Source organism: Phycodurus eques, chromosome 5 (assembly GCF_024500275.1).
Source record: "Phycodurus eques isolate BA_2022a chromosome 5, UOR_Pequ_1.1, whole genome shotgun sequence".
In the NCBI taxonomy this organism is placed as follows: domain Eukaryota; kingdom Metazoa; phylum Chordata; class Actinopteri; order Syngnathiformes; family Syngnathidae; genus Phycodurus; species Phycodurus eques.
The window spans coordinates 9,120,855-9,136,983 of record NC_084529.1 but is presented as its reverse complement, the minus strand read 5'-3'; the positions used below and the strand labels follow the sequence as shown (position 1 = coordinate 9,136,983).

Sequence of the window (16,129 nt, the reverse complement as noted above, 5' to 3'; positions counted from 1 at the left end):
TCTCCCCGTGCCTGCGTGGGTTTTCTCCGGGCACTCCGGTTTCCTCCCACATCCCAAAAACATGCATTAATTGGAGACTCTAAATTGCCCGTAGGCATGACTGTGAGTGAGAATGGTTGTTTGTTTCTATGTGCCCTGCGATTGGCTGGCAACCAGTTCAGGGTGTACCCCGCCTCCTGCCCGATGATAGCTGGGATAAGGTCCAGCACGCCCGCGACCCTTGTGAGGAGAAGCGGCTCAGAAAATGGATGGATGGATGGATATAATGCTGTTGTGTTTTGCCAAGAAGGTACTGCATACGTATGCTGGTTTGTTGTGGAAGTTCCAACTGAAAGCTTATATTTGCCTCAAAGATTCATGAAAGGCCAAAATACAATTTAAAATGCAGTTTCTGCTGTTTCTATCAAATTGCACAATTAGAATAGGGTGTTTGGAATGGCTATTGGTCGAGTGTAGCTTACTATTCTTTATAGTTGTATCGAAATCCTATTCATCATCCATCCGTTTTCTTTACCGCTTATCCTCTCCAGGGACATGGGAAGCTGGAGCCTGTCCCGGATGACATCGGGCGAAAGGAGACAGGGCACAGATATAAATCCTGTAACACACAACTGTACAATTGTTGTCATTCAAAAGTGAGGGTTGGATGTACATGGTACATTTGGTAGTCACATTTAATGAGGCTAATACTGTATTTCTCTCATGTAGTGAATGATCTTGTCATTGTCTTGATCTGATCTTCAAATTAATTTTGTTCTCATAAATCGAAGAAATTCTGGATCTGTTTGAAACTTAAGCTATTAAAATCCTACATCGTAGCCATGCACTTGCTTTACAATTTACAGGGAACAAAAGTTTCAGCCTTGGTAAATGCGTTTTTAAAAAAACATTTAAGGCTGAATTTTTACATATAGTAGCTTGTGTGTTTGCAACGCTGCTGGTGCGGCTCCTCGGACAAGACTGACCTCAGAACTCGTGCGCCAACAGGTTGCATATAACAGGCGATTAGCAGGGCAGCCTCCCTCAGCCTGTGTGCTCGAAGTCAGTGTGAGGGGTGTGAAGATCAGCGTCCAGGACCAGTGTCACTCTGCTCACAGGGTATGTGCAGAACTACAACTACTCACTTTTTGTGCATGGGACTTTGGTACAAACACACTGCAGAGCGAGGTGGAGGAGGAGACGGCCAATCGCCAGCAAGATCCTGCCCACTGGCCGTCAATCTAAGAAAAGCCAGGCTCACCGTTAGCCCAGCAGTATGAGGGCTGACAGATCTGCCCCTAAATGAGATGATTTCACCACAGCAAGAAATATGGTAGAACAATAGGTCTATAATTCCTGAGCCTTGGGGTACAAAAGGGTGCTGCCGGTGCTTTGCTGCCTGAAATTTTACCGTCCCAAAATTATGCGCTCTGTCCGTCATTGGCCAGTTTTTCAGTCACTGTTCTTTCAATTATTGGGCAGTCTACTGTACATGTCATTAAATTGTAAGCAGTGGCACTGATTGTTTGTGAAATCACTTACATCAAAGATTACTGTTGACAAAGGATGTGGTGTTTACAGCGCAGTCGCTGGTAAGCAAATATTAGTGATTGTTTTTTGTTTTTTTTAAAGGAAACACTTTGAATGGAATGAACGAATATGGTTTGGATTGCTAATATTGGTAGGGATGAATTAATATGGGTTTCGGAGTCATCTGCAGCCAAATCACAAGGGAAAGGTTGTCAGGTGTATGACACATCAGCAGCAGGGCTCAGAAATTACAAAGTACTCCACCGCTTTGATAGTATTTCCAATCGCAGAGCATAACCGCATTCAGTTGCATTCCTATTCTTTTACATATTTTCCCTGCTCTCTCTTTAAGGGAGACCAGTGTTTCCATTTCTTCCATTTGAAGAACATCTCGTTCTGTGGCTGCCATCCAAAACATAGCAAGTAAGTTGAACTCAGGAGTGACCAGACCTACGTGACAGAAGTCATCAAGTTTTAACATTGTCTCTTCAGTGTCAATTGAGGCCTATGCTCAATGCAAGTGACCCTGATTATCGTACCGCAGGTACTTCGGTTTTATCACCAAACATCCTGACCAACAGCGCTTTGCCTGTCATGTGATGATGGCAGATACAACTTTACATCCTCTGGCCAAGTCAGTAGGGTAGGCTCTCTTCTATTCTGTTCTGCTCTTCTTGTAAGATGCTGATATAACTCTTGTTTCCAGCTATGAAACCAAATGAAGTCTAATGTATTATAATGTATTCAGTTTTGATAGCTTTTTTACCCTGACAGTACAAAATGACTGAGTGAATGCCTCACTGACTGTACTATACGTACAATACACAAGCATATAGTGATTTATAAAAACTGACTTTCAAAAATAATAACTGTTTATTGTTGTTTTGCTGTCAATCGTGTGTCAATAAATGTACTTGTAAATTTTAGGCACTGGATCAGACTTTTCTTTAAATCTATTTTTGTCACTTATCTGAACTGTATTCCCTCATGTTTCACAGGAAGGCCTTCCAGGAGTATTACAACGAACACATTGGCTACTCTTGTCCCACTGAAGACATCTTCATTGATTAACACTTCACAGTATGTCCTAAATATTATTGATGTGCACATGCAAGCCATCAGTTTGTGTAGATTCTCAATCATCTACTGATATCAATCAGATACATGTCATCAGATACTCCCCCAAAAATTTTTTAAGCATGTTATACAACCCGGCGGGCGACTGGTTAGCGCATCTGCCTCACAGTTCTGAGGACCGGGGTTCAAATCCCGGCCCCACCTGTGTGGAGTTTGCATGTTCTCCCCGTGCTTGCGTGGGTTTTCTCCGGTTACTCCGGTTTCCTCCCGCATCCCAAAAACATGCATGGTAGGTTAATTGAAGCCTCTAAATTGCCCTTAAGTGTGAATGTGTGCGCAAATGGTTGTTTGTTTATATGTACCCTGCGATTGGCTGGCGACCGGTTCAGGGTGTACCCTGCCTCTCACCCGAAGATAGCTGGAATAGGCTCCAGCACCCCTGCGACCCTAGTGAGGATAAAGCGGTACAGAAAATGGATGGATGGATATTATACAACCCAATTCCAATGAAGTTGGGACAAAAACAATAAATAATAATAATAAATAATAAACATAAATAAAAACAGAATACGATGATTTGCAAATCATGTTCGACCGATATTTAATTGAATACACGACAAAAACAAGATATTTAATGTTCAAACTGACAAACTTTGTTGTTTTTAGCAAATAATCATTAACTTAGAATTTTATGGCTGGCACAGGGTGTCATGAACAGAACAAAGGATAGGACCCAAAAATGCACGACTCCAAAACAAATAGACGGTTTCAAAAAAAGAGAGGTTTAATATACGGGCAGAGGTCGTCGAGGTCAATTTTCAGGTTTAAGAGTGTTCTTCAGAGTCTCCTTTACCGCAGTCTCAATCTCCCAAACAAAAGTGGAACCGAAACATGACTTGGGCAAAATGGTTTTCGGGTCGGACAAAGAATTATCTGCACAGAAAATGCGCGATAAAGCATCTGGCTTACCATTTTTAGAACCAGGTCGGTAGAATAACGTGAAATTGAATCTAGTGAAAAACAGAGCCCATCTAGCCTGCCTCACATTTAATCTCTTAGCAGATTTAAGATAGTCCAGGTTCTTGTGATCTGTCCCTACTAAAAACTGAGTATGTGCCCCCTCTAGCCAGTGTCCACTCCACCAAAGCCACCTTGACTGCCAGCAGTTCACGGTCACCAATGTCATAAATTCTCTCGGCTGGGGTCAGTTTTTTGGAGAGACAAGCACAAGGATGTAATTTACCATCCTTGAGACATTTCTGGGAGAGCACTGCTCCTATACCGGCATCAGACGCATCGACTTCTACCACAAACTGCTGTTTGAGATCTGGCAAAGTGAGGATGGGAGCGTAGGTAAAGCTCGATTTAAGTTTCGGAAAATCTGCCTGACAAAGCGGGTTCCATACTAAAGGTCTGTGTGACGAGGTAAGATCATGCAAAGGCGAGGCTATAGAACTGAAGTTTCTGATGAACTTTCTGTAGAAATTAGCGTACAGTAAGAACCTTTGTACGTCTTTGCGTGAAGTGGGAGTGGGCCAATTAGTCACGCATCAACTTTGCAAGGGTCCATTTTGATTTCACCTGGAGCCAGCACGAACCCCAGAAAAGAAACAGACGCCTTGTGGAACTCACATTTGTCAGCCTTGACTTATAGTTCATTCTGCAGTAACTGCTGCAACACAGAGCAGACATGAATGATGTGAGTCTCCTCATTCGGGGAGAATATCAAAATATCATCCAAATATACAAAAACATACACATTCAACATGTCACGCAGGACATCATTGACAAAGTTCTGGAACACAGCTGGAGCGTTAGTTAGTCCAAAAGGCATCAGCAAATACTCGTAATGTCCCGTTGGTGTGTTGAATGCTGTCTTCCATTCATCCCCCTTCCTTATCCTGACTAAATGATATGCACTTCTTAAATCGAGTTTGGTGAAAACCTTGGCTCCCTCCAGGAACTCAACGGCGGTGGAGATGAGAGGAAGAGGGTACCTATTCTTCACCGTTATGTCGTTGAGACCCCGGTAATCGATACAGGGTCGCAGAGTCTTGTCCTACTTGTCCACAAAGAAAAATTCGGCTCCCGCAGGGGATGAAGATGGGCGAATAATCCCGGCTGCCAGGGATTCATCCACATAGTCCTTCATAGCCTTGTGTTCCGGCCCTGAAAGAGAGAATAACCTCCCTCGTGGGGGTGTGGTTCCAGGCAGGAAGTCAACAGCACAGTCATAAGGTCTGTGGGGTGGAAGGGATTTGGCCTTGGACTTGGAAAAAACGTCTTTAATATCCTGGTAACTGGTGGGCACTTGAGATAAATCAAGATCCCCAGATGGGGTCTGTGGATTGTCATTAGAAACATAGCCCTGAACATCACATGGCAGTTTGAAACAGTTCTGGGGGCAATTGCTGCCCCATGACATAACTTGCCCAGAGGACCAGTCAATGTGGGGGTTATGTAATTTCAACCATGGGTTTCCTAAAATAAGGTCATGATTCATGGCGTCAAAAACATGAAAACTAATGCGTTCCGAGTGAGAATCAGGAAATGTCTATGTGAGTGTTTGGGTGTGATGAGTGATCTTGCCCATAAAACTGCCATCTGCAGCATAGGTGTTGCGGTGGGGTTTTATTTGAAAGGTTCTAAGGTGCATACGTCTAACGAGGAGGGAGTTGAGAACCTCTCCGGTCGAGAGAGCAGTGGGCAGACAGCAGCAGAGGTGGCAAGTGGCTGCATGGTGACTGCTTCACACCGAAATGTTGGTACCGTGGCGGTATCGGGTGTTGTGCCAACTGGTTCCTTCTTTTGAATCATTTTCATAAGAACTTCAAAGTGTGAGGCCACCTGTCTCATCATATTGTCCTGATGTTCTGATAGTCCCTCTAGATGAAGGTGGAGGGCAGCAAGCTGCTCATCCTGCTTCGAGAGGCGTTGACCCTGCGCTTGAAGGGCTTTGTGCACCGGGTCTGAGTCTGCTGGGTCCATGTTATGGCCAGTTCGTTCTGTCATGAACGGAACAGATAGGACCCAAAAATGCACGACTCCAAAACAAATGAACAGTTTAAAAAAAGAGAGGTTTAATATACGGGCAGAGGTCGGTACACAGGCAGGAAATCCAAAAAAGGCAACAGTATCCAAAAACACAAATAAAAACAGAATACGATGATTTGCAAATCATGTTCGACCGATATTTAATTGAATACACGACAAAAACAAGATATTTAATGTTCAAACTGACAAACTTTGTTGTTTTTAGCAAATAATCATTAACTTAGAATTTTATGGCTGGCACAGGGTGTCATGAACAGAACAAAGGATAGGACCCAAAAATGCACGACTCCAAAACAAATAGACGGTTTCAAAAAAAGAGAGGTTTAATATACGGGCAGAGGTCGGTACACAGGCAGGCAATCCAAAAAAGGCAACAGGATCCAAAAACATGAGGCAACATGAGGGGACACCCAGGCTGGCTTGAGCAGGCTTACGGGAAAAGCAGGGTGGACCCGCATCGACCTTGAGAGCCTAAGCTTCACGGTGCCAGGGTTGATGATCTTTGTGATGGGGAAGGTCCCAACGAACCTGGGAGCGAGCTTCCGGGACTCCACCCGGAGTGGAATATGCTTGGTAGAGAGCCAAACTCGCTGACCCACTTTGTAGCTCGGGTGTCCTCCGACTGTCAGCAGCGGTTTTGTAGGACCGTTCCTGGCGCAGCAGCATCTGGCGGGCTCGCTCCCAAGTCCTCCTGCAGCGTCTCACCAAGGTCAATGCCGCTGGAACTGTGGACTCTGGGGCTATGGCAGGAAATAGGGATGGTTGGTAACCATGCACAATGTGAAAATGCTGAGGGGAGGGAATTGTGAGAGAATTCGACCCAAACCAGTTTCTGAGACCAGGATCGTGGCTCCTGTGAAGCAAGACATCGGAGCCCAGTCTCAAGGTCCTGGTTCAGCCTCTCGGTTTGGCCGTTCGTTTCAGGGTGAAACCCAGATGACAGACTGACTATGAGATTACAAAACTCCTTCCAAAATTGCAAAATGAATTGGGGACCCCTATCGGATACCACATTCTTGGGGAAACCGTGGAACTTGAAAACCTGGTGTATCATTAACTCTGCAGTGTCTTTAGCTGAGGGGAGTTTCGGGAGTGCAATGAAGTGTGCCATTTTAGAGAACCTGTCCACGACTGTGAGAATGGTGGTATTTCCTTTCGAGGCCGGTAATCCCGTTACAAAGTCTACGGAGATGTCTGACGTTGTGGTATTGGCAGGGATCGCAACTCCCCAGAAGGACGAGAGGACTTGTTGGCAGCACATACCTGGCAAGCATTGACATAATTGGTGACATCCCTTCTAACATTGGGCTACCAAAAGCGCTGTTCGACCACAGATTGAGTCTTGGCAATGCCTGGGTGACAAAAAGTCCGGTTAGTGTGGGCCCAGTGGATGACTCTTCCCCTTAAGGTCGGAACCACATAAAGCCTGTTTTCAGGGCAATTTTCAGGTTTAAGAGTGTTCTTCAGAGTTTCCTTTACCGCAGTCTCAATCTCCCAAACAAAAGTGGAACCGAAACATGACTTGGGCAAAATGGTTTTCGGGTCGGACAAAGAATTATCTGCACAGAAAATGCGCGATAAAGCATCTGGCTTACCATTTTTAGAACCAGGTCGGTAGAATAACGTGAAATTGAATCTAGTGAAAAACAGAGCCCATCTAGCCTGCTTCACATTTAATCTCTTAGCAGATTTAAGATAGTCCAGGTTCTTGTGATCTGTCCCTACTAAAAACTGAGTATGTGCCCCCTCTAGCCAGTGTCCACTCCACCAAAGCCACCTTGACTGCCAGCAGTTCACGGTCACCAATGTCATAAATTCTCTCGGCTGGGGTCAGTTTTTTGGAGAGACAAGCACAAGGATGTAATTTACCATCCTTGAGACATTTCTGGGAGAGCACTGCTCCTATACCGGCATCAGACGCATCGACTTCTACCACAAACTGCTGTTTGAGATCTGGCAAAGTGAGGATGGGAGCGTAGGTAAAGCTCGATTTAAGTTTCGGAAAATCTGCCTGACAAAGCGGGTTCCATACTAAAGGTCTGTGTGACGAGGTAAGATCATGCAAAGGCGAGGCTATAGAACTGAAGTTTCTGATGAACTTTCTGTAGAAATTAGCGTACAGTAAGAACCTTTGTACGTCTTTGCGTGAAGTGGGAGTGGGCCAATTAGTCACGCATCAACTTTGCAAGGGTCCATTTTGATTTCACCTGGAGCCAGCACGAACCCCAGAAAAGAAACAGACGCCTTGTGGAACTCACATTTGTCAGCCTTGACTTATAGTTCATTCTGCAGTAACTGCTGCAACACAGAGCAGACATGAATGATGTGAGTCTCCTCATTCGGGGAGAATATCAAAATATCATCCAAATATACAAAAACATACACATTCAACATGTCACGCAGGACATCATTGACAAAGTTCTGGAACACAGCTGGAGCGTTAGTTAGTCCAAAAGGCATCAGCAAATACTCGTAATGTCCCGTTGGTGTGTTGAATGCTGTCTTCCATTCATCCCCCTTCCTTATCCTGACTAAATGATATGCACTTCTTAAATCGAGTTTGGTGAAAACCTTGGCTCCCTCCAGGAACTCAACGGCGGTGGAGATGAGAGGAAGAGGGTACCTATTCTTCACCGTTATGTCGTTGAGACCCCGGTAATCGATACAGGGTCGCAGAGTCTTGTCCTACTTGTCCACAAAGAAAAATTCGGCTCCCGCAGGGGATGAAGATGGGCGAATAATCCCGGCTGCCAGGGATTCATCCACATAGTCCTTCATAGCCTTGTGTTCCGGCCCTGAAAGAGAGAATAACCTCCCTCGTGGGGGTGTGGTTCCAGGCAGGAAGTCAACAGCACAGTCATAAGGTCTGTGGGGTGGAAGGGATTTGGCCTTGGACTTGGAAAAAACGTCTTTAATATCCTGGTAACTGGTGGGCACTTGAGATAAATCAAGATCCCCAGATGGGGTCTGTGGATTGTCATTAGAAACATAGCCCTGAACATCACATGGCAGTTTGAAACAGTTCTGGGGGCAATTGCTGCCCCATGACATAACTTGCCCAGAGGACCAGTCAATGTGGGGGTTATGTAATTTCAACCATGGGTTTCCTAAAATAAGGTCATGATTCATGGCGTCAAAAACATGAAAACTAATGCGTTCCGAGTGAGAATCAGGAAATGTCTATGTGAGTGTTTGGGTGTGATGAGTGATCTTGCCCATAAAACTGCCATCTGCAGCATAGGTGTTGCGGTGGCGTTTTATTTGAAAGGTTCTAAGGTGCATACGTCTAACGAGGAGGGAGTTGAGAACCTCTCCGGTCGAGAGAGCAGTGGGCAGACAGCAGCAGAGGTGGCAAGTGGCTGCATGGTGACTGCTTCACACCGAAATGTTGGTACCGTGGCGGTATCGGGTGTTGTGCCAACTGGTTCCTTCTTTTGAATCATTTTCATAAGAACTTCAAAGTGTGAGGCCACCTGTCTCATCATATTGTCCTGATGTTCTGATAGTCCCTCTAGATGAAGGTGGAGGGCAGCAAGCTGCTCATCCTGCTTCGAGAGGCGTTGACCCTGCGCTTGAAGGGCTTTGTGCACCGGGTCTGAGTCTGCTGGGTCCATGTTATGGCCAGTTCGTTCTGTCATGAACGGAACAGATAGGACCCAAAAATGCACGACTCCAAAACAAATGAACAGTTTAAAAAAAGAGAGGTTTAATATACGGGCAGAGGTCGGTACACAGGCAGGAAATCCAAAAAAGGCAACAGTATCCAAAAACATGAGGCAAAAAGGCGAGGTCGATAATCGGAACAGGGTCGAGTCTTACTGTGAGTCTTTGACGTGGAACAAGGAATGCTGGAATGCTGGAACGCGACGACAAGGTACAACGAACTGGCGACAAGAAAGAATGAGACACGAGGTTAAATACAAGGGGTAATTAGGGTGAACGAGGCACAGGTGGTGAAGATGCTCTCAGGAGCAGGTGTGTATGAAACAGGGGGAAGACAAAAACCGGAACACACACCCATGACACAGGGTCATGTTTACCACTGTGTTACATCACCTTTTCTTTTAACAACATTCAATAAACGTTTGGGAACTGAGGACACTAATTGTTGAAGCTTTGTAGGTGGAATGCTTTCCCATTTTTACTTGATGTACAGCTTCAGCTGTTCAACAGTTGTCGTATTTTACGCTTCATAATGCGCCACACATTTTCAGTGGGAGACAGGTATGGACTGAAGGCAGGCCAGTCTAGTACCCGCACTCTTTTACTACGAAGCCACGCTGTTGTAACACGTCCAGAATGTGGTTTGGCATTGTCTTGCTGAAATAAGCAGGGGTGTCCATGAAAAAGACATTGCTTGGATGGCAGCATATGTTTCTCCAAAAGCTGTATGCACCTTTCAGCATTAATGGTGCCTTCACAGATGTGTAAGTTACCCATGCCATTGGCACTAACACAGCCCCATACCATCACAGATCCTGGCTTTTGAACTTTGCGTCCATAACAGTCCGCATGGTTCTCTTCCTCTTTGGCCCGCAGAACACGACATCCACAATTTCCAAAAACAATTTGAAATGTGGACTCGTCGGACCACAGAACACTTTTCCACTTTGCATCAGTCCATCATAGATGAGCTCAGGCCCAGAGAAGCCTGCGGCGTTTCTGGGTGTTGTTGATAAATGGCTTTTGCTTTGCATAGTAGAGTTTAAAGTTGCACTTACGGATGTCGCGCCGAACTGTATTTACTGATATTGGTTTTCTGAAGTGTTCCTGAGCCCATGTTGTGATATCCTTTTCACATTGATGTCGATTTTTGATGCAGTGCCGCCTGAGGGATCGAAGGTCACGGGCATTCAATGTTGGTTTTCAGCCTTGCCACTTACATGCAGTGATTTCTCCAGATTCTCTGAACTTTTTGATGATATTATGGACCGTAGATGATGAAATCCCTAAATTGCTTGCAATTGTACGTTGAGGAACATTGTCCTTAAACTGTTCGACTATTTTCTCACCCACTTCTTCACAAAGAGGTGAACCTCGCCCCAGTTTTGCTTGTGAGTGACTGAGCAATTCAGGGAAGCTCCTTTTCTACCCAATCATGGCACCCACCTGTTCCCAATTAGCCTCTTCACCTGTGGGATGTTCCAGACAAGTGTTTGATGAGCATTCCTCAACTTTCTCAGTCTTTTTTGCCACCTGTCCCAGCTTTTTTGGAACGTGCTTCAGCCATAAAATGTTTAGTTAATGATTATTTGCTAAAAACATTCAAGTTTATCAGTTTGAACATTAAATATATTGTCTTTGTTGTGTATTTGTTGTACGTCCCAACTTCATTGGAATTGGGGTTGTACATGTTTGATGATAATTACTGAAAACGTGCAAAGACTGAGAACTATATAGTACTCACTTGTGGAGCTATAGCACAATTCTCCATCTCAGTTTTATGAATTTCTTGGTTGTGCCTAAAAAGGGGGCCAGTGATGCATTTGGGCCTCAGCATGAGTGGCCCCTCCCGCACTATATAAGAATTTGCGCGCCTTCGTTCGCATCAGGAGTAAGCAAGCCAGCTATGCCTACACCCAAAAATGCATTTGCCTTCAGTTAGTTCGCTGGCGTGGCCGATTTAAAGTACCTCGTTGTCAACCTTGTTTTTTTTTTTTTTTTTTTTTTTTAAAGAGTCTGTCTTGATAGCCAGCATGTGGATCGGGCTTCGGGCTAGGATAGCCACTTTAGAGCACCTCGTTGTCGTCGCTTGGAGAAGCCCTGTGACAACCTGGTGGGATATATTCCAGCTGCCTGAGGTTTTAAGCAGATATTTTGTTTGTTTGTGTAGGCATAAGAAAGATATTAAATGAAGTTGCCTCTATTTCTCCAAGTCCTAGTGGTTGTATTTGATTGACAGTTGAGTCGTAATTATATTGCATTCAGCAGACGCCCACGGCGTTTGAGAGCGGAGAGAACCACTTGATTTTACACCATTTTGAAGCCTAATTTTATACACTTTTATTTTTACACACGTTTTTTTTAATCATCCACTTTTCACTGGGTTGTTAACAACACTTCTCAGTGGTGTCAAATTTAGAAGACATTTATCTTCACTTCACAGGGACATTCATTTTGTTATCATTCAGCAACGGAAGTAATCCCCATCCATCCATCCATCCATCCATCCATTTTCTTCCGCTTATCCGAGGTCGGGTCGCGGGGGCAGTAGCTTTAGCAGGGACGCCCAGACTTCCCTCTCCCCAGCCACTTCATCCAGCTTGTCCGGGGGGATCACGAGACGTTCCCAAGCCAGCCGAAAGACGCAGTCTCTCCAGCGTGTCCTGGGTCGTCCCCGGGGTCTCCTCCCGTTGGGACGTGCCCGGAACACCTCACCAGGGACGCGTCTGGGAGGCGTCCGAATCAGATGCCCCAGCCACCTTATCTGGCTCATTCAAAACAAAAAAGTATGTCATCGCTTGTCATCAGTTTACAACTGTGTCCAAACATCTGTTTGATTTAGGGACTCTGAGACAGTTTGAACAGAAGAAGCCTTTTGGAAAACTGGGGAAGCATCTTCAACCACAAAGAAGTCTCCAGTTGCCTTTGAAGCAGTCTTGGTGGAGGGTTATGCCACAAACTGAATCGCCGCTATGACCTACAGTATGTGAGACTGTTTGCATGTTTGATTTCCTTTCTTGTCTACATCCACATACAGGCGACATCTCTCGCCTGTAGCTACGTCACATAGAGATGTTCAGATGAAAGGTTGGACCACATGTGAACTGTCCAGAATTGTAACGTAACAGCATATCTGCCCTGAACCACATGTACTCAAAACAGAATATACTTTATACCTATAAGGTTAAAAGGACAACAAAATCATGTTTAGACGATCAATAGAGACAATTTAGTGACAAGAAATGAGGGCAAGATTAATCAACTTTAGATCAATGCATTCCTTTAGTCAGTCAGTGAGATTTGACCCTTAAATCATGTATAAATAAATGAGTGACAGCCACAATAGAAGCTCTGTGAGCCACCTTATACTTGCCTATTTGCATACATATTAAAACTTGTATGACCTTGTCATGCAATTGAACAAAACAACATGTACCTGTTCGCATATACTATATTTCTCTTTGCTTTTCAGTCATAAGATTCTTGAGAGCACATAATCGCAGTTGATCTTTGTTCAGAAAGTGGTCAAACTGCATTTCTAGATTCGGATGAAAGGGGGCATCAAGTGCGCATCTACAGTATCCCCAGCAAAGTAAAGGCAGGTCAAAGGTAAAACTTCTCCAAATCCTTGTGCCTCTCCTGTTATTAAATTCTCTTCTTCATTGACTCAGCACAGCAAAGAAGGGCTTCTTATAAACAACTCCCAGCTCCTGTTTTAAAGTTAGCGCTTTAAAGTAGTGTATCATAAACTAATGGCCCTGCTTGTTTCTTTGCACATACGGAAACAGTGTTTTAAAAGGACATATAGAAAAGTATACCTTTTTATCTTATGACCCCAAGACAATCTATTGTTGTCCAACTGTTTCCAGAAGACTTAATTGTTGCTTTTTCTTTTTTTTTTCCCCACTAAAGTAGTATTCCCTACCAGGAGTTCCACGACTTCAGATTTTTTTCATTTGATGCTAATGTGACTAAAGTCGAGTCGACGTTGACTAGTGGTTGGTGACGTCCTTGATATTTTTTGGTATAGTACTGTAATTTTAAAAAATAAATAAATAAAAGGAGCAGGGAATGCTTTGCAATCTATAGTCCCCAACAATGGACAGCTCCAGTGGCGTGCAGAGGGGGTGGGGCACTGGGAATACAAATGGCGGGGAGGCAACTTTAAAAGTGGGGGGCACAGTACTTTTGGGGGCACTTTTTAGTACATCGAGGGCATTTTTAGTCATTTTTACTACCCGCAAACCAATGGTCGTGCGGGAGGGGCTGATTTCACATATTTATCCCGAAAGCCAATCGCCGATGGGGGGGGGGTACGGGGACGGGGTGCTGATCGAACATTTTCAGCCATCATCATACCTTTGCACGCCAACGGACAGCTCATACACTGAATTTACGCTGAAGACGTATGTTCCAACACAAAAGCATTGACGTGGGCTGGGCGAAGGTGCACCGTTGTCGCATGGTATTTTCAGCCAGAGAAAAAATATCCTATCTCTCTGTGTGCTTGCCGCTGGAATGGCCAGGTACCTTTTGTGCAACTTAGCCAAATGGGGAAACCTGTCCTTATTCCAGGCCCACCACAGCAGCGGGTTCTGCATGGTGGGAATTTGCAAATAATCACAGACCTCTTTGTTTGCGATGGAATAATTTCCCGCTCTCCTTCAAATTTCCATCCATCCATTTTCTGAGCCGCTTCTCCTGACTAGGGCCGCGGGCCTCCTTCCAACTTGATAGTGCGAAAAAAATCGTTCAAAATCCTGTGTGAGCCTGGGTTTTTTCCCTTTTACTGGTTCTTACTTACCAAAGCCGCACATTCAGCAATAGAAGAGAATTTAAATCAACTAAGGTGCTGGATTTATTGAATTCAGCACACTCATCTCAACTCACGCAGCTCTGCCTCCTTCTCACACCAAAAACGTGATTCGCAAATAGCCGACGTCACGCCTTAAACGTCATTGTGGAGTAGTAAAGTCAACAAATCGACTAATCTGTACAACCCCTATTCCCGACATGTTATTTTCTTTCAACTCTGTGAAGTGACAAGGCCGAGGTGTTCTGTGCAATCTCGTGTAACGTTAAACCCTGCAGGCTGTTGTCATATCAGTCAAAATCACCCTCAGCTCACATGATCTTAGTTTGTTGTTTCCTGCTTAAATCTGATCACATCAGTGTGGCACTCTCTCAATTAAATATGAAAACATTGACCTCAACTGAATATATAAACTCATCTTTTCAAGCATCTCAGCGTATGAAAATCATCTGGCCCTCACACTGACCAGATCTGAACCCACCAACGTGTAGTGCTGCCTTATCTAAAGTGAGGAATCCACCCATCAGAACATGAACTCCATCATCTACTGTTACTGAGAACACAAGCTGCTTAAATATCAGATTTAAGCAGGAAATGGACATTGAAGTGTTTTATGCAAAAAGAGTGCCTATTTATTTTTTATATGATTATTTCAGTTCTGTCTGTATTTACTGTTGTCTTCAGATGAGTATTTGTGCAGCTTGGTATTAAATTCGCTTATATGGGCTGACATGGCTATGTCATGTGGAAAACATAAGTGGTAACAAAGTCAGCAAACCTCAGGTCTTAAGCTCCAGATGGAATTTTGGAATAAAACAGAACAATTAGAACACCTAACAATAAAGCTACAGAATTGATCAATTCCAAACTTAAAAAAATAAAAATAAAATAAAAATTTAGCTTTTCATCTTTTCCATGCCATGTCTAGCTGCAGTGAAGGTTGTTTTGTCCAACAGAAAGTCTTATTTAATCTCTTCAGTTAAACATACTCGGGATCAACTGTACATAATTAACAATATACATAGAGACTGTATGTTTGTATAGAAGTTATTATTCAATACTGGAAGTTTAAAAAAAAACTGCATGATATTGATGTTGACTTATGCACAGACTGGCGCTGATGATGGTTATTCTTGTCAATAAAACACATTCACAGCTGCAGATATGAGCTCTTCATTTGTATGATTATGACATGCCACATTATAACCATTTGCACAAGCTAATAAGGTCCAATACATCATCCACACCAGATGGACCTTGCCTTGTGCAGTCATGTTGGAAGAGGAAGAAGCCAGCTCCAAACGGTTCCCACAAAGTTGGGAACATGGAATTGTTCAAAATCTCTTGGTACGCGAAAACATTCAGAATTCCTTTCAGTGGAACGAAGGGGCCAAGCCCAGCTCCTGAAAAGGCAACCCCACACCATAATCCCCCCTCCACCAAACTTTACACTTGGCACAATGTAATCAGACAAGTACCGTTCTCCTGGCGACTGCCAAACACAGACACGCGTCCATCAGATTTCCAGATGGAGAAGCGTGACTCGTCACTCCAGAGAACGTGTCTCCACTGCTCTCGAGTCCAGTGGCGGCATCCTTTAACCCACTGGGTGCTTTGCATTGCACTTGATGTATGGCTTGGATGCAGGTGCTCGGCCATGGAAACCCATTACGTGAAGCTCTCTGCGCACTGTTCTTGAGCTAATCTGAAGGTCACATGAAATTTGGAAGTCTGTAGCGATTAAATCGGCAGAAAGTTGGCAATCTCTTTGCGCTACACGCCTCAGCAGCCACTGACCCCACTCCATCAGTATGTGGCCTAATACTTCGTGGCTGAGTTGCTGTCGTTCACAAACGCTTCCAAATTCTTATAATACAGCTAACAGTCGACTGTGGATTATTTAGGAGCGAGGAAATTTCATGACTGGATTTATTGCACAGGTGACATCCTATCACAGTTCCACACTGGAATTCACTGAGATCCTGAAAGCGAGCCATTCTTTCACGAATGTTT

General features: G+C 44.3%; 1 protein-coding gene across 4 annotated transcripts in view; it reads left to right on the top strand.

Moving 5' to 3' along the window:
• Positions 1-13,417, top strand: part of LOC133402667 (C-Jun-amino-terminal kinase-interacting protein 1-like) — a 43,468-nt gene extending 30,051 nt beyond the window's left edge. Inside the window, exons 9-13 of one of the 4 annotated variants that reach the window (XM_061676654.1) lie at positions 988-1,098; positions 1,862-1,932; positions 2,054-2,152; positions 2,508-2,589; positions 12,146-13,417. In XM_061676654.1, the coding sequence (XP_061532638.1) occupies positions 988-1,098; positions 1,862-1,932; positions 2,054-2,152; positions 2,508-2,580 (354 nt within the window). In that variant the 3' untranslated portion in view covers positions 2,581-2,589; positions 12,146-13,417. Of the gene's footprint in view, positions 1-987; positions 1,313-1,861; positions 1,935-2,053; positions 2,153-2,507; positions 2,590-12,145 lie in introns of those variants that run through there. The other 3 variants (XM_061676656.1, XR_009768549.1, XM_061676657.1) reach the window with 3 other exon arrangements.
• Positions 13,418-16,129: the final 2,712 nt, after the last annotated feature.